General features: G+C 44.3%; 1 protein-coding gene across 2 annotated transcripts in view; it reads left to right on the top strand.

The window, feature by feature from the left end:
• Nucleotides 1-18031, top strand: part of LOC132402532 (transcobalamin-1-like) — an 81254-nt gene extending 63223 nt beyond the window's left edge. For both annotated transcript variants that reach the window (XM_059985388.1, XM_059985387.1), the window contains one exon: nucleotides 17692-18031. In XM_059985388.1, the coding sequence (XP_059841371.1) occupies nucleotides 17692-17723 (32 nt within the window). In that variant the 3' untranslated portion in view covers nucleotides 17724-18031. The remainder of the gene's footprint in view (nucleotides 1-17691) is intronic.
• The last annotated feature ends 264 nt before the right edge of the window (nucleotides 18032-18295 follow it).

Raw genomic sequence — 18295 nt, 5'->3', positions numbered from 1 at the left:
CTGATGAGCCTCTGAAATATCACCTTAGTCAGGACCTTTCCGGCAACAGAAAGGAGTGAGATGCCCCTACTATTGCCGTAGATGGCATTGTCACCCTTGTTCTTATAAATTACAAACAATGTTTGCATTTAGGGGGACGTCACGTGATGACATAGGATCAAGACACTGGAACCCAGCTCTCCCGTAAAAAATCAGTAAATTAATGTTTAAGTGAAGAAAAGTTAGTTAATACTTTCTAAAAGTTACTTATAAACTACTCCAGATTGTTTCAAGTTATGCCTTATAAACAGAAGATGAAGAAAACTACTACCGTGAAGACAACACAAGTTGGAACAGAATCAAGGCCGAGAACCGCGGGCTCAGGTACCACTGGCGATGCAGAGCGGGAGACTGCGGCAACATTGACCATTTCTAAAGAAAAAGACCAACAAGAACTGCGCAAACGTGAAGGAAGGAGCATGCGCAAACGAGAACAACCTGAACTACAAATCCCAGTTACGACTGAAACCGAAAGTGAAAGTGATCCTGAGGGAGAGTCAGATTCTCTGGAAAAATCAGATGAAGATGGAGGTAAAAGTTCTTCTGGAAATATAGAAAAGAGTTTGATGCAAATAATGCGTAAAGTAGGTGCATTAAAATTAATCACAAAAAAATGATAAATGTAGAGATTATGTTTGAGAAAATGACAAAAAGACAGGAAAAATTGGAAAAGAGAATTATAGATTTGGAAACTACAATGGAAGACATGGTTGAAAGAATGAATAAAATGGAAGATGATATTGCTGCCTGGACATCAGAAAGAAAACAAATGTTGGAAAAAGTTGATAACCTTGAAGATTTTAGTAGATGAAATAATATTAAAATTGTTGGACTTAAAGAAGATATAGAAGGAGAAGATTCAATAAATTTTTTTCAAAAATGGATTCCTGAAAAATTGGAAATGGAAGGAGAAACTCTAATTGAGATTGAAAGGCTCATAGAGCCTTAAGGTCAAGATCTCAAGCTGATCAAAATCCACGATCAATTTTGATAAAATGCTTAAGATACCAAGATAAAGAAAAGATCCTGAAGGCGGCTGCCCAATGTGCCAAAAAGAGAAACGGGCCATTGATAATAGCAGGGAAGGCAGTTCTTTTCTATCCTGATATAAGTTATAACCTTTTGAAGAGAAAGAAGGAATTTAACACAGCGAAACGAGTTTTATGGGAAAAGGGTTATAGATTTATAATGCGTCACCCTGCAACACTGATAATTTTTTTTTGAGGAGGGAAAAAGAAGATTTTTTACTGATTATCGAGAAGCAGAGGAGTTCGCACAAAAACTTCCAAATACTTTCTAATTACACATAGAGATCTCCAAGTGTAATGGATTAAAGATGAAGACAGAGACAGTGAATGGAAGTGATGGACATTTAAGGACGACATAGGAGAGAAAAGCAAAATTTCAGATATACTAATTGAGAATAGTATTTTTTTTTCTTCTTATATATATACTTTCTTATGTTGCGGGGGGCTGGGATTCTTTGGATTGATTACTACAGGATTCACATGTGTAATCATGGCGATCGCCATGACCCATACAATAGTGGGGGTAATGTTGTGTTCTTTTTTTTTCACAACATTAGTAGGGGGGTATTTTGTTTTCTTCTTTATACTCTATTTTTCTTCTATCTTTCTGCCTGGAAGATCGGTGGGGACACACATAGCAACATGGAGAATTTTAGAAAGATTTCCCAAGATACCACGAAAGTTGAAAGATTAGGTATTATTATAGATTGGAGTAACATAATTGAAAATAATGACTAATTTACTGAATTTTTTAAGTTTTAATGTTAATGGGCTTAATGGACTGGTGAAAAGAAAAAGAATTTTAACATTAAAAAAATGAAAATAGATATAGCTTTTTTACAAGAAACACACTTAACGGAGATAGAACATCAGAAATTAAAAAGAGACTGGGTTGGAAATGTTATTGCAGCTTCATTTAATTCAAAGGTGAGAGGAGTTGCAGTTTTGGTTAATAAAAATTTACCAATTAAAATACAAAATGTATTAATTGATTCGGTGGGGAGATATGTAATTATACATTGTCAAATTTTTTCAGAATTATGGACTCTTATGAATATTTATGCACCAAACAAAAAATATGTAAAATTTATACAAGAGGTCTTTTTGAATTTGGCTAACGCACATGGCAAAATATTAATAGGTGGAGATTTTAACTTTTGTTTAGATCCAGTTTTAGATAGATCAACAAAGGTTGTCACAAAATTAAAAGTAGCAAAATTAACTCTATCATTGATGAAAGACTTAAATTTGATTGATATATGGAGAAGAATTAACCCAAAAGAAAGAGATTATTCATTTTATTCAAATAGACATAAAACATATTCAAGGATAGATTTTTTCTTATTATCAATGAATATGCAAGATAGAGTGAAAAACATGGAATATAAAGCAAGAATATTGTCAGATCATTCTCCTTTGATAATGACAATGGAAATGATAGATAAAGAGGAATCAATTTATAGATGGAGATTTAATTCAATGTTACTAAAACGTCAAGATTTCTGTGATTTTATGAAAAAGCAGATTCAGTTTTTAGATACAAATTCACATTCAGTTGATGATAAATTTATATTGTGGGAAGCAATGAAGGCATATTTGAGAGGTCAGATAATAAGTTATACTTCTAAAATTAAGAAGGAATATATGATAGAAATAGATCAATTGGAAAAAGAGATTACAAAATTAGAAAAAGAATCTCAAAGATATATGACAGAAGAAAAACGAAGACAGCTTATTAATAAGAAGTTACAATATAATACACTTCAGACATATCGAACAGAAAAAGCAATTATGAGAACTAAACAGAGATATTATGAACAAGGTCCTTGCATGGCAGTTAAAAACAGACCAGACTTCTAAAACGATAAATGCAATTCGAACAAGAGTAAATAAAATTACTTATAAACCTTTAGAAATTAATGAAACTTTCAAGAATTTTTATTCTGAATTGTATAAATCAGAATCACAAAATGATAATGTCAAGATAGAAAGGATTTTATCACAAATAACTCTTCCAAAATTAAATACGGAAGAACAGAAGAGATTAGATATGCCTATTACATTAAAAGAGGTTGAAGCAGCTCTAGGATCATTTCAAAGTAATAAATCTCCAGGAGAAGATGGTTCTCCGCCTGAATTTTATAAGAAGTTTAAAGATTTATTAATTCCCCCTTTTATGGAGTTAATACATCGAGCAGAAAGAACGCATAAACTTCCAGAATCTTTTTCGACAGCTGTTTTAATAGTATTGCCCAAAAAAAAGAGATCTTTTAAAGCCAACATCATATAGACCTATTTCTTTGTTAAATACTGATTATAAAATAATAGCAAAAATCTTATCTAACAGACTATCTAAATACTTACCAAAATTAATACATATGGATCAAACAGGATTTATTAAAAATAGACAATCGGCAGATAATGTAACTCGGTTATTTAGTATAATTCATTTGGCTCAAAAGAGGGAGGAAATGAGTGTGGTAGTTACTTTAGATGCAGAAAAGGCATTTGATAGATTGGAATGGGATTTTTTTATTTAAGGTATTGGAAAAATATGAGTTAGGGGTATCTTTTATAAAATGGATCAAAACCTTAAATATTAATTCCAAAGCTAAAGTAGTGACAAATGGTCAAATTTCAACATCATTTCAGTTAACAAGGTCAACTAGGCAAGGTTGTCCATTATCACCTGCTTTATTTGTGTTGGCGATGGAACCATTAGCTGAATTAATTAGAATGGACCCAGATATTATGGGTTTCAGAGTTAACCAGGAAGAATACAAGATTAACTTATTTGCTGATGATGTTCTGCTTTATTTAACAAACCCATTGCACTCGTTGCGTAAATTATCCTATAGATTAGAAGAATATGGGAAAATATCAGGTTACAAAATAAATTGGGATAAAAGTGAAATTTTACCTCTTACTAAAGGAGATTATAGTCAATGTCGATTAATAACTCAATTTAGATGGCCGGCAAATGGTATAAAATATTTAGGTATAAGAGTTGATAATGCTATAAAGAACTTATACAAATTAAATTACTTACCATTATTGAAAAAAATTCAAGAAGATCTTGATAAATGGATGATATTACCAATAACATTAGTAGGTAGAGTAAATACCATAAAAATGAATATATTCCCTAGAATACAATACTTATTTCAATCACTACCAATACAATTACCCCAGAAGTCTTTTCAAGAGTTAAATAAATATGTGAAGAAGTTTCTTTGGAAAGGTAAGATGTCAGGAATATCGTTGGAAAAATTGACATGGAAATTTGACCTTGGAGGGTTACAACTTCCAAACTTTAAAAATTATTATAAAGCAAATCAACTTAGATTTATTGCATCTTTTTTTGATGAAGATAAACCAGCATGGATTAGAATAGAATTAGATAAAATAGGAGAAAATATACCAGAAGAATTTATATATAAGTGGGAATCTAAATGGATACGGGAAAAGAAAGAATCTCCAATATTAAAACATTTGATTTATTTATGGAATAAGATAAATATTGATGATGAGATAAAGAAATCTTTATTAGCAAAGAGATCTTTATTTCAAAATAAATTTATTCCTTTTACAATGGATAACTAACTTTTATACAACTGGTTTCAAAAAGGGATTAGATACATAGGAGATTGTTTTGAAGGAGGTATATTAATGTCATTTGATCAATTAAAGAATAAATATAAAGTATCAAACAACACTCTTTTTTGTTATTTCCAATTAAGGGTTTACTTGAGAGAAAAATTAGGTCAAACAATGTTATTGCTGAAATCTAGTGAAATAGAAACTTTAATTCAAAAAGGAAAAACTAAAAAATTTATTTCTTGTATGTACAGCTTGATTCAAAAATAGGCAATTAAACAAGGAGTCCATAAGTCAAGACAAAAATGGGAAAGGGATGTTAGGGGGGAGGGGCTAAGGGGAGGGGGGAAGGGTATTATTTTTTTTCTTTCTGTGATCATCTGAAAACTTAATTTAAAAAGTTTAAAAAAAAACAATGTTTGCATTTCTCCATTGCTGTGGGATGTTCTCATTAGTCCAGGCCTTGGTGATGTACTGCTAGGGGGTGTGCATACACTTGTACACTCCGTTCTTCAGTAACTCAGCAGGGATATTGTCAGTGCCAGGGGACTTGTTGTTCTTAAGGGAATGGACAGCTGATAGAACCTTCTGGAAGGTTGGTGGTAGACTGAGGTCGTGGATAGGTGGAAGTTCAGGCAGTTCGTCCAGGATGGTGGGGTCTGCATCAGAATCCTGATTAAGCAGGGTGTTAAAATGCTCAGCCCACCTCAGCAGAATGGTATTCTGATTCTTCAGAAGTGTTAGACCATCTGCTGCTTTCAGGGGAGTAATGCATCAATTTATTGGGCTGTAAATGGTTTTGACAGCATCGTAAAAACTATGCATGTCATTATTATCGGCAAAGGACTGGATTTCATGTGCCTTTTCAGTCCACCTCTCATTTTGCACTTTCCTCCAAGCTGCCTGATACTTGTGGGTGAAGGGTTATCTAAAGTTCCCCGGTGTGCTTTGTGCATGTCCTTAAGCAAGCTGTGGATGGTGTCTGAGTTATCGTCAAACCATTCTTGGTGGTTTCTGCTCTTATGGCCGATGGATTGGGCTGCTGCCTCATACAGCGCAGAGCTGATATAGGTCCACTGTTGTTCTGTGGTATTTTCTGAACTCAGACAAGATTTCAGCTCCCTTAGTTTCTCAGCTAGGATGTGTCGAAAATCACTTTTTGATTCAGTGTTTCTCAGGCAGTTGCAATTTAGTCACTTTTATTGGGTTTTTGCAGCCGCAAGGGGGGGGTGGTCGCACTTTCATATGGAGCTTGGCCACAATCATATGATGTCCAGCACTCTGCACCTCTCATGGCACGGGTGATGAGAATGTCCTTGATGTCACTACGTCTCACAATGATGAAGTCGATCATGTGCCAATGTTTAGAGCGAGGGTACATCCACAAGGTCTTATATTTTGCCTTCTGCTGGAAGATGGTGTTGGTTATGGTGAGGTTATGCTCAGAGCAAGGAGTAAGTAGCCTCATGCCATTTGCATTGACCTTGCCAATACCATGCCTACCGAGCACTCCACTCCATATCCTGTTGTTCTGTCCCACCTTAGCGTTGAAGTCCCCAAGCAAAAGGATCTTATCATTCTTAGGGATCCGGCAAAGAGCTTCATCCAATGTCTGATAAAAGCATTCCTTGGCCTCATTCCCAGATGGCAAAGTTGGTGCGTAGGCATTGAGAAGCGTGGCATAACGTTTCCTTGCCGGGGGATACGGAGGGTCATTAGTCTTTCACTAATGCCAACAGGTGTTTCTGTGAGACTTGGTAGAAAGGTGTTCTTGATGGCCAATCCTACTCCATGGAGATGTTGTCCACCTGGGAGGGAAACCCTTCCAGAAGAAGGTGTAACCCATCCCTTCCTCTGTTAAAGAGCCTTCATCCAGGAGCCTGGTCTCACTCAGGGCAGCAACGTCAATGTTGTAGCATCTCAGCTCAGCAGCGATCAAGGCTGTTCTCCGGTGAGGTCTGTCAGAGATGCCATATGAGTCCAGGAGAGTCCTTACATTCCATGTTGCCAGTTTTAGGTTGTATTGTTTCTGATTTCAACCGCAGCAGTGGAACAGCCGGATAAGCACAGTAAGCTAGCCAGCTGAGTGATTGAATGGGCAATGTTTAAGCCACCTTCTCTAGGCCCTTCCCCAATTGGGGTGAGCAGCACGGTCCCTAAATAGGGCTGCTCAGTCGCACGGGGGTCTGCCGAAAACAGCTGCCACTTAGTCCCATCTGCTAGTGACCAAATACCCTGTGCCACTGCTGTGCAGGGTTCTGACCAGGAGCTCCCAGTCCACTCATACCTGCTCCCATTGCCAGACGCTCCATCGCCGACAGACTTCAACCAAATGTAAGGTCCAGGTATTGCTCACCGTGGTCAGAGGTGGAGACCTGCGCAAGGAAGATATTAAAGTGCCACAGGGAGTGCGCCATCCCCAGTAGCACTATCTTCACCCTGATGAGGTAAATCCCGGTGGCAAGGGTGACCCCAGGACATCCGGTCCTACATCTTGGCTGCAGGAGGCTGCCGGGTCCTTGGTCTGTTAAGGCCCGCTTATTGCTTTTCTGTCGGGGTGTGCTCCCTCAGCCTTGTCTCAACAGACTTACCACAAGGCAGTGGGGCTATTTGCCCATAGCTGGGGCAGTGGTTGACAGGCACCAGGGCGTATCCACACAGTGGTGGGCCTGCACACCACGTCTCTGGAGCCCACTGCTACACCGAGATCCCCTGTAGTTTAGCCTGGGACCGTAAGATACCCAGTTTCCGTGTGTGGCCCCGAGGAGGCACTGCAGGAGTCTCGGTGGTGGAGAGGCTCTGGACTGGCAGGAGGAGGCCTACACACTCGGCTCCTCTTTCCACCCTCTGTCGAGAAGGCTAGCCAGCGGCAATAGCTGTAAGCAGAGAGTACCAGGCGGCAGACAGCATGCACTAACTACAAGCACTACTACAACTAGACACTTCACACGCACCCTGTGAGCAAATACTCCCACACATCAATGGTTTGCTCGCTTCACACCACATACAACCAAAATATTTAGCTTTATAATTCTTAGTTTGACTAAAGGGTTAGTAATGAAAGAACCAAAAAAAGGTCCCATTTCAATAAACTGTCTAATGTGCACAAGTTGGAGTTCACGGTTCCCCCGTCACCGAGCCTCCTTTGATCTCCCCCGGGCTTCGTCGAATCGCAGCCCCGATCTGGGTCTCTTCATCTCTCTAACCAAAATCTCAAGCCCAACCTTAACGTCTCTCACAAGAGAAACCTCCTTTAACTTGACCATCCTAATTGGATGGCAGACAATCCTACCATCTCTAATCTTCAACAATAAGCCAAACATCAGTGGAAAACAAGCAGCTGGCGGAGCACGGCACAAACTGAAATATAGAACAACATAACAGTGAGAAAACAGGGACCAGGGCGTACACTCTCCGCCCCACCAAAATAGCCATGTCCTCATGACTTTGAAATAATTTGCCATCCCATCATTAATAACACCATTTTCAAAGGAATTTCATGATGTCAGAAGGTCAAATCCATTTGTGAAGGCTAGTGACATATCTTGCTAGGGGGATAGCCGTAGCACCCTGTTCCCCTATCTGGGGGTCTCCTGATCCTTTGAGACCTTCTTACTCTCTGAGTCAGGCGGTGCAGACTCGAGGGGCCAAATGGTCTACTTCTGCACCTATTGTCTATTGTCTATCATCTACTTCCTCAAATTCCAACACTCCTTGGGATACCGCTGATCAGAATGTGTAGGCTTCCCCCGGTCTGTCACTTGTGCCCTCCTGCGACTCGGATCCCTCTGCCACTTGGCTGAGCTCCACTTCACCCCCTTCACGGTCCCGCTGAAACCCAGCCTGTCCCCCCGCTCTCCCACTCCTCGTCCCTGTCCAGCCCTTCATGTACCCATCAGAACAAAGCATCAGCATCAGTGTTTCTGCTTCCCAGCCGGTACTTCAGGCTGAAATCATAGGCAGACAACCACCAATGGCCTATGGCATCCAGTTTCACCAGGTCAGTATACAAGTTAGGGGATTGTTGTCCATCCTCACCTCAAACTTGGTACCATAGAGGGAGTCACTCAACCACAGCCCATTTCAATGCCAGGAACTCCACACGTGTGCATGGGATACTTTTTCTCAGAGGGTGACAGACTCCGGCTGACAAACGCAACAGACCGCAACCCTGTGCCCTAATCCTGATACAGGACACCCCCTAAGCCCTCTCTGCTGGCATATGTATGCAATACATATCGGCAGCCAGGGGTCTGCAAAAGTACAGGCACTTGTGTCAGCAGCTCCTTTAGCAACTGAAATGCCTCTTCACATTCATCTCACTCCAAAAGGCTTCTTTACCCTCCTCATCCTTTTCTTCCCCAAGGGAGGGTAACCACACAGAAGTTGATTTAAAGGGCAACTCACTTTTGCGTAGTCCTTCACGAACCTCCGATTGTACCCACAGAAACGAGGAATGAGCGCCAAGCTCTCATAGTCTGGGGCCTTGGCCCTGTGGTCACCACCTCCATCTTAGGAAGATCTGTAGCTACTCCATCTCTTAAGATTATGTGCCCGACATAGCTGACAGATGTCTTGCAGAACTGGCACTTGTCCAGGGAAAGTTTTAACCCTTTAGCTTTCAGGAAGCCCAGCACCTTCAGTAGCCTCGCTTCATGTTCTTACAGAGTGGACTCAAACACTATGAAGTCATCCAGATGCACCAATACCTCAAGCAATTCCATATCCCCCACCATTTTCTCCATGACACACTGGATCGCAGGGGCTCCCGATATGCCCCAGGGCATCCTTTCGAACTGGAAAAATCCCAGTGAACATAAATGCCATCTTCTTTGTCAGCCTCCCTCATGGGAATCTGGTAATGTCCACTCCTCAAGTCCAGCACACTGGCGCATCTCACACCAATCAGACAGGCCAGCGTGTCTTCGATCCTCGATGCCGTATTCTGGTCGGGGACGGTGCGCCTGCTCAGAGTCCTATAGTCCACACACATCCGTACCTTCCCATTCTTCTTCCTGACCACCACTACTGGGGACGCACAGGGGCTTTGGGACTCTGATGATTCCTTCAACGTCCACAAATGCTGCCGAACTTCCCCCGCCTCTGCGGGGGCCAGTCTCAGTGACCTCTCTCTAAACAGGGTGTCCTTGGTCACCCAGACAGTGTGACGAGTGCTCTTGGAACAACCCACATCAAACTCGTCAGTGGAAAAGACACCTTCCAGCCTTCAACATCTTCTCTGTCAACCTCCTCTTTCAATCCGCAGGTACTGGGGAGTCCCCGAGGTTGAATGACTCAGCAGTTAACTTTCCCTTTCTCGAAAAGGGTTTCTCCCCAGCTTGTCTCTCAGGGACATTAGGCATTACCGTCACCGGGAAGAGATGTGTCATCCTGTTCACCTGTACATCAAAGGGTTTCTGAAGTTCGGGCCTCACCAGTACCCCAGCAGATAAGCCCTTCTCCTCTTCATGGTCTTCTGGAGCATCCACCAAGAGGGCCTTGGCATCAAAAATTCTCAGAACTTTGGGGTTTCCCGTCATTCGTACTACTTCCCCAGGCATAACTCGATTGGTTTTGACTGGGTGAACCACACAATCCCTCATCTAAGCTCATTGTCTGGCCCAACGCGGCCACACACTTCCTCAAACACCGGGTGATCGGACAATGCTTTTAGAAAGTTCTCTCCTTGCAGGCTCCCATTAACCTCCTCACAATAGCAGTAGTTGTCCCCACAAGAATTGAAACTCCGCCCTTCTCAGCGGGGTCCAGACAAACCAGCACTAATAGAAACTCAGAAAACCTACAGCACAATACAGGCCCTTCGGCCCACAATGCTGTGCTGAACATGTACTTACTTTAGAAATTACCCAGGGTTACCCATAGCCCTCTATTTTTCCATGCTCCATGTACTAATCCGGGAGTCTCTTAAAAGACCCCATTGTATCCGCCTTCACCACCGTTGCCGGCAGCCCATTCCACACACTCACCACTCTGCATAAAAAACTTACCTGACATCTCTGTAGGTACCTACTTCCAATCACCTTAAAACTGTGCCCCCTCATGCTAGCTATTTCAGCCCTGGGGAAAAGCCTCTGACTATCTACACGATCAATGCCTCTCATCATCTTGTACACCTCTATCAGGTCACCTCTCATCTTTGCTCCATGGAGAAAAGGCTGAGTTCACTTAACCTATTCTCACAGGGCGTGCTCCCCAATCCAGGCAACATCCTTGTAAATCTCCTCTGCACACTTTCTATGGTTTCCATGTCCTTCCTGTAGAGAGGTGACCAGAAATGAGCACAGTACTCTAAGTGGGGTCTGATCAGGGTCCTGTCTAGCTATAACATTGCCTCTCGGCTCTGAAAATCAATCCCACGATTGATGAAGGTCAATGTACCGTATGCCTTCTTAACCACAGAGTCAACTTGTGCAGCAGCTTTGAGTGTCCTGTGGACTCGCATCTCCAGATCCCTCTGAGCCTCCACACTGCCAAGAGTCTTACCATTAATACTAAATTCTGCCATCATATTTGACCTACCAAAATGAACCACTTCACACTTATTTGTGTGGAGCACCATCTGCCACTTATCAGTCCAGTTTTGCATCCAATCAATGTTCCACTGTAATGTCTGACAGCCCTCCACACTATCCACAACACCCCGAACCATTGTGTCATCAGCAAATTTACTAACCCATCCCTCCAATTCCTCATCCATGTTATTTGTAAAAATCATGAAGGGAAGGGGGCCCCAGAACAGATCCCTGAGGCACACCACTGGTCACCGATCTCCATGCAGAATATGACCTGTCTACAACCACTCTTTGCCTTCTGTGGGCAAGCCAGTTCTGGATCCACAAAGCAATGTCCCCTTGGATCCCATGCCTCCTTACTTTCTCAATAAGCCTTGCATGGGGTACCTTATCAAATGCCTTGCTGAAATCCATATTCACTACATCTACTGCTCTACCTTCATCAATGTGTTTAGTCACAATCTCAAAAAATTCAATCAGGCTCGTAAGGCACGACCTGCCCTTGACAAAGCCATGCTGACTATTCCTAATCATATTATGCCTCTCCAAATGTTCATAAACCCTGCCTCTCAGGATCTTCTCCATCAACTTACCAACCACTGAAGTAAGACTCACTGGTCTATAATTTCCTGGTCTGTCTCTACTCCCTTTCTTGAATAAGGGAACAACATCTTCAACCCTCCAATCCTCAGGAACCTCCCCCGTCCCCATTATGCGAAGATCATTGCCAGAGGCTCAGCTCCTCCCTCGCCTCCCACAGTAGCCTGGGGAACATCCCTCTGGTCCCGGTGACGAATCCAACTTGATGCTTAATCTCTATATGCTCAAGCTTTTCAGTCCGGTGTAAGTCATCCCTACAATTGCCAGGATCCTTTTCCGTAGTGAATACTGAAGCAAAGTGTTTATTAAAAGTACCTCAACTGTCTCCTATGGTTCCATCCACACTTTTCCACTGTCACACTTGATAGGTCCTATTCTCTCACGTCTCATCCTGTCGTTCTTCACATACGTAGAATGCCTTGGGGTTTTCTTTAATCCTGTTCGCCAAGGCCTTCTCATGGCCCCTTCTGGCTCTAATTTCATTCTTAGCTCCTTCTTGCTGGTCTTATAGATCTCTATTATCACCTAGTTTTTTGAACCTTTTGTATACTCCTTTTCTTCTTGACTAGATTTTCAATGTACTAAGGACCTCAGCAACTCCCACATCAGCCTCCAAAAACTCCAGCTTCACTGACAAATAACCATCATACAGATAATCAGCCGCACTAAGACCCCAGATCTCTAGTGCACTGAGTGTCATCAGTGGCCAATGCGTCAGATACTGGTTGTGAAATGAACAGTACAGAAAGTAACTCGCGACCCTGTCTCGAGCATAAATACCCTCCATCATCGTGATACACTGGAGTCTGGCCCAATAAGCCTTCAGAAATTGGTTTTCTTTTGCTTTAGGGTGTTCCTTGATATATTGCTGGGAATGTGTTCCCCCGATATGCCAGGCCATCCCCTCACTGGGTCTCTCCTCTTTCGCAATGTCTCTCTCTGCTTAGGGGGCTCACTCTGAGGGGCTTCCCGTCGTTCACACCCCTGCCTGAAGTGTCCCTCTTCACCACAGGTATAACAGACAATACCGGCCGCTCCCCTTCTCACAGGACCCCGACTGCTAGCTGGCCTCTGTATAGTCCGACCCTTTAGAGAGTCCGCCTCCCTATCAGCTCCATCACAGGGGGGCTACACCCACTGATAACAGCTGGGACATCTCAGTCCTAAACCCTGCCAGGAGCTCACCTCAGCCAAGGGGACTACTGAGGACTGTACCCTACAGACAGAGACCTCTTGCACCTCCATCGCATTCTTCTCCTGTACTTCTCCGATCAACTCGACAAACGAGGGCATGGAGCGCATCTTATGAGACATTTGGAGGCCCCAAGCAATCAGGCCCATTCGCCTCTCGCCACTGATTCACCTCAACCGTCTGAATTGCCACAGGCAATTTAGCTGCCTCTCTAGCCAAAAAACGTAGGCAGAAAGATTCTCCCCCTTCTCTTGACGCACGTTCTGAAACCCCATCATGAGCTCCACTGGGTTTCCCGTCGCACCAAGCACCTTTTCTACCGCTTGCATGTGAGCCGCAGAGCTGGCAAAGGAGTTCTGTGTCTTTCCAGCTCTCATTACATCAGCAGCTGCCCTCCCAAACTTTCAACCAATGGCTGTCGTTTTACGTCATCACAGCACGACCACTCATCTAACAGAGCGGCCTGCTCTGGCCAGGCCTCATACTCCTCTTCCCCCTCGGGGGTGGGCTTCACCCCAGAGTATATTCCCGGCTTTCGATAGTTAGGACGCTCTGCCCGGGCACTGGGCCAGTTATTCACCAGGGTGGTAAGGGCTGATACCAACTCAGAAGTCCCACCCTTCACTGGGGGACTCATTAGTCATTCCAAATCAGACCACTCCTTCGCAGAAATGAGGGCGGCCTGTCTTTGAAGTCTCCGCCCCCAGCTACGGGAGACTCAGCTTGTGATTTGACACACTCTCCTTCACTCTCCTCGTCCCAGAGAGTATGGACAACCCACAGTCTCTCTCCTCTCCCGGGACCCCAATAGTACCAGGCAGTTCCACTGCCTTAACGTCGATGCTAGTCTGGACCAAAACAAAGTCTTTCCCTGCCATTTTGTCAAACCTCCAGAGTGTTGGCATTTTATCAAGACAATCTCTGCCCCGCCAAACGTGTGAGACTGAGGTGCAAACCCACCCCTCAAACCCCCTGTTTGTGTGAATGGTGTGTAATTCATTACCCTGTTACAAATGAGTGGCACACAATTCTCCCATCTCTTATCTTCAACAGTAACCCAAACGCAAGGTGAAAACAAGCTGCTCTCACACATCAGCACAAAATGAAATACATACAACATAACAGTAAACACTATGAACCAGGGCATTACATCTAATACAGTGGCCATTATGCCCCATCACTGATGCAGAGGAAAATTCCAATGGGTCTGTCTGCTGTTTAAATCGCTGCTTATTGTGCTTAACCCAGCTCCCCGAACTCCCATCGGGCTATACGCCCCTTGAATTCCTAAATTTATTTATTCTTTCAGCACATTTAACTCCATGTTCTGTCAGACCATCCCTCTGTACATGTGTCCTCCTTATCACTTGTTCTGCCTCATCTTTCTCAACTACTCACTTAATATTCCGGAACCGTGTAGTCCCCACCTGTCCTTTATTCTTCAATCTCGCTATCCTCTCTTGCATTCTGGATCCCTGCCCCCTGCAAATTTAGTTTAAACCCCACCCCCCCCCCCCGAAAAGCACTGGCAAACTTCCCTGCAAGAATGTTAGTACCACTCCAGTTCAGGTGTAAACCGTCCCGTCGGAACAGATCCCACCTTCCCTGGAACAAAGCCCAATTATCTACAAACCTGAAGCCCTCCCTCCTGCACCATCCTCTCAGCCATGTATTAATCTGTATAATCCTTCTGTTCCTTGCCTCACTCGCACATGGCACAGGTAGCAATCCTGAGATTGTTACCCTGGAGGTCCTGCCCTTCAGCTTCACACCTAACTCCCTGAACTCCCTACGCAGGACCCCTTCACTCATCCTACCCACGTCGTTGGTCCCTACATGGACCACAACATCTGGATTCTTGCCCTCCCTCTCGAGAATAACCTGCACCCGATCTGAGATGTCTCAGACCCCGGCACCAGGGAAGCAACATAGCATTCGAGACTCCCAATCTTCCCCACGAAATCTCCTATCCGCCCCCCTGACTATAGAATCCCCTACCAATACCGCTCTCTTCTCTTCCCTCCTCCCCTTCCTAGTTGAGGGTCCAACCTCAGTGCCGGAGACAGGACCACTGCAGCTTGTTCCTGGTAGGTCATCCCCACCAACAGTATCCAAAACGGTATACTTATTGTTGATGGGAACGGCCACAGGGGTGCTCTTCTCTCTCTGTCTGCTCCCCCTGCCTCTCTTGACTGTCACCCATTTGCCTACCTCCTGTCTTTTCGGTGTGACTACCTCCCGATAACTCTTATCTATCTCTGCCTCTGCCTCCCGAATGATCCGTAGTTCATCCAGCTCCTGCTCCAACTCCCTAACTCGGGCTGATAGGAGCTGCAGCTGGACGCACCTATTGCAGGTGTGGTCATCAGGGACAACTGTGTTGACCCTGACCTCCCACATACTGCATACGGAGCACACCACTGCTCTAGCTGTCTCCCCCATTACCTGACCCCAGATTAGTCAGAATAAATGAAAGGTGAAAGGCCATAATTGAAGGATGTGAAGGATCAAGTTGGATCTTTGTCCTATGGTGCATCATATGCTTTCCTTCTGGGATATTTTAACCCATATTTTATTGATGTTATTGTGCAGCGCAACTTTAAAAACCAAAGGTGAATGACTTTGTCCACAAGCATTGAATTTTGGTTTGTATCATTGTCTTGGCTTATCTATTTATAATGTTAAATATCTCCTCTGACAACCTGGAAGAATTTGATGTTCTTATCACATGTTCTTTGCACCCCATACTGATGGTCATCTTGTCCAATTATGTGATGGGAAAGCATTGACTGACCTACTCAAACACACTAATGGCCTTTCAAATGAAAAAAGTACCTACTGACCTTACCTTTTTTACCTCAGCAAACACGTACCCAGGCTCACCGAAGCCCGCTGAGCCAAAGCCCAGCAGTCTCCTCTCCCTCTCCCTCTCCCTCTCCCTCTTTTATCCTGACTCACAGGGTCTCAGATGTCAATCAGGTTGGGATGATGCAATCCCTCCACCAACCCCCCCTCAGTTCATTGCCTGGGGGCTTCGATGAATGGTACAGTATTCAATACACAATTCCGTCTCCAAGAGATAATGGCCGCTTCCTGTGGCTTGGTCTCTCAGAGGCCCAGGACACATTCCAAACGTTGAGGAATCTGCATGTCTCCCTCTCATTTCCTTGGTCTCCCGACCCGAATCAATAGCGATCCTGCGATTCTCAAAAAGGAGGGGGCCACAGGCGTAACAGTGGTGGCCAGTCTCTGTCTGCCTGGGTCTTCCTAGGGTCCATCTTGAGATGATGAAACCCAAAAATGAAATGGTTGTCATGTGAAGCTCAGACTCCCCCAACTTGACATAAGGTCCATGGTCTAGAAGACTCTTTGCAATGTCCCAGACGTGAGCAGCATGCCCCTCCACAGACTTTGAGAAGATCAGGATATCATCCAGGTAGACGAAGGCATACTTATGGAGAGTATCCTGGAGCATGTAGTTGACAAAGGCCTGGAAAATGGCTGTAGTGTTCACAAGGCCGAAGGGCATAACCAGGTATGATGTAGAAGCTAATCTCCACGTGATCCCCTATCCTCATCTGCAACACCGCAGTCTTAGCGGTCTGCCAGGCTGCTGAAGCTTCCGACACTCGGCCCACCAGTGACCCACTTCCCCACACTATTAGCAGCAGTCTTGATTCTGACGCCGGGACCTCTCGTCGACGGAGAGCCTGGTGTAACCCATCTGCTTGGGCTTGACAGAACCCCAGGCAGGAAACAGGCTGGGGGCGGTGTGGGGGGAGGTGAAACCACAGTGGATTGAGGGGCTCTTGCTAGCCCTCTTCAGCCTCAATGATCGTCAAACCCATCGACTGGTTGATGAGGAGCCTGTAGGCTCTCCCAAGTTGGGAGCTTCAATTAGCTCATCGCGGAGCCCGGGCAAGTACGGAGTGGCCAAGGCTTCCCACTCTCTTGCGTCAAAGTTCAGAACTCAATAGCGTAGTCAGCCGCTGACCGGCGTCCCTGATGCAGCTTCATCGGAACGTGCCAGGCTCCGTTTGTTCCAGCGGGATGGTGAAACACCTTTCTCATGGAGACCATGAACTCCTCCGAATGCGCTCAAATCTCCGACCTTCGTTCCCATCGCGCAGTGGCCCTTGTGAGGAGAGGATGGAGATTGTGAAGGCCACTTTTCCAGATCCGAAGGGAACCAGGACGGCTGCAGTTTTTATCACCCATGAGCATTGAGTGAGGAATCCGCGGCAAGAACCCAGGTCTCCGTCGAATCTCTCCCGGGTCAGAAGATGTACCGGCACAAGAGGGCAACCGACAACCTCACCTGAGCAGCTCTGGCATCCTCCTCGTGAGAGCTGGCACACAATACAGAGTACCCGAAACATGACTGCCAATTAGCGGGCCCACCCTGAGCCCGTGAAGGGGCTGTGCCAGCTATCCGTTCTCCAGAGGTAGAGAGTCCAAACCCCGGAAACTGGTGCGGTTGGTAACATCTTGTAACAGTCCCATTCACTCGCGTTTGGCCCGCACCCCTCTGTATGGACAAACTTCTCTTTTCCTTTGTGTTTTATTACTTGTTAGAATTAATTGGGTTTAAAATTAATAAAAGACATTGGGTAAACTCTCGATTTCTTTGTACATCATATATTGAAATCCCCAACTTTATTCACTGTGAATCTGAATCGAGATATTGTTTTTTCTCTCTCAGATAATCTGCCCAAAGGTGAAAATGAGAGGTGAAACGAGGACCAAGCGATGAAGACCAAGATGCTGTTTTCGTCCATTACATAGAATGGATACCTTGCAGTTATACAGATGGACCATAGAACGGCATTTGATTACTATGCCATGTCAGAATCATTAAACCAATAACCCCCGTTAATCTCTCTTCCTCTGGACCCTGACCAATGATCAATATGCCTGAAACAGTCCTTAACGCTGTTGACTCATAAACACGCCTATGCTCTGTGCCTCACCTCCACCCCGATAGTGTTTTGCAGAGATCCACCACTGCGTGTATGTTAAATCAATAAAGTCTCTTGCATCTATTTTGTATTTATCCCGTCTTGCCTTAAATAAATGCTCTCTTATACTGGACATTACAATCTTCGGGGAAAAAAAGATACTGACTATCTACTCTACCTTTGCCTCATACGTTTTATAAAATAAATATAAATGAAATTTCCTTTCAGCCTCCACCACTCGAGAAAATAAAACAGCCTCAGGCTGCCCTGATATTTTTCTCATTCCCTGAGACACAGCACGGAATAAGCCCTTCTGGCTCTTCGAGCCGTGCCGGCCAGTGATCCCCC

The sequence above is a fragment of the Hypanus sabinus genome, chromosome 12 (assembly GCF_030144855.1).
Source record: "Hypanus sabinus isolate sHypSab1 chromosome 12, sHypSab1.hap1, whole genome shotgun sequence".
Lineage (NCBI taxonomy): Eukaryota > Metazoa > Chordata > Chondrichthyes > Myliobatiformes > Dasyatidae > Hypanus > Hypanus sabinus.
The sequence above is the reverse complement of the archived record's forward strand: the minus strand, read 5'-3'. Positions and strand labels throughout refer to the sequence as shown.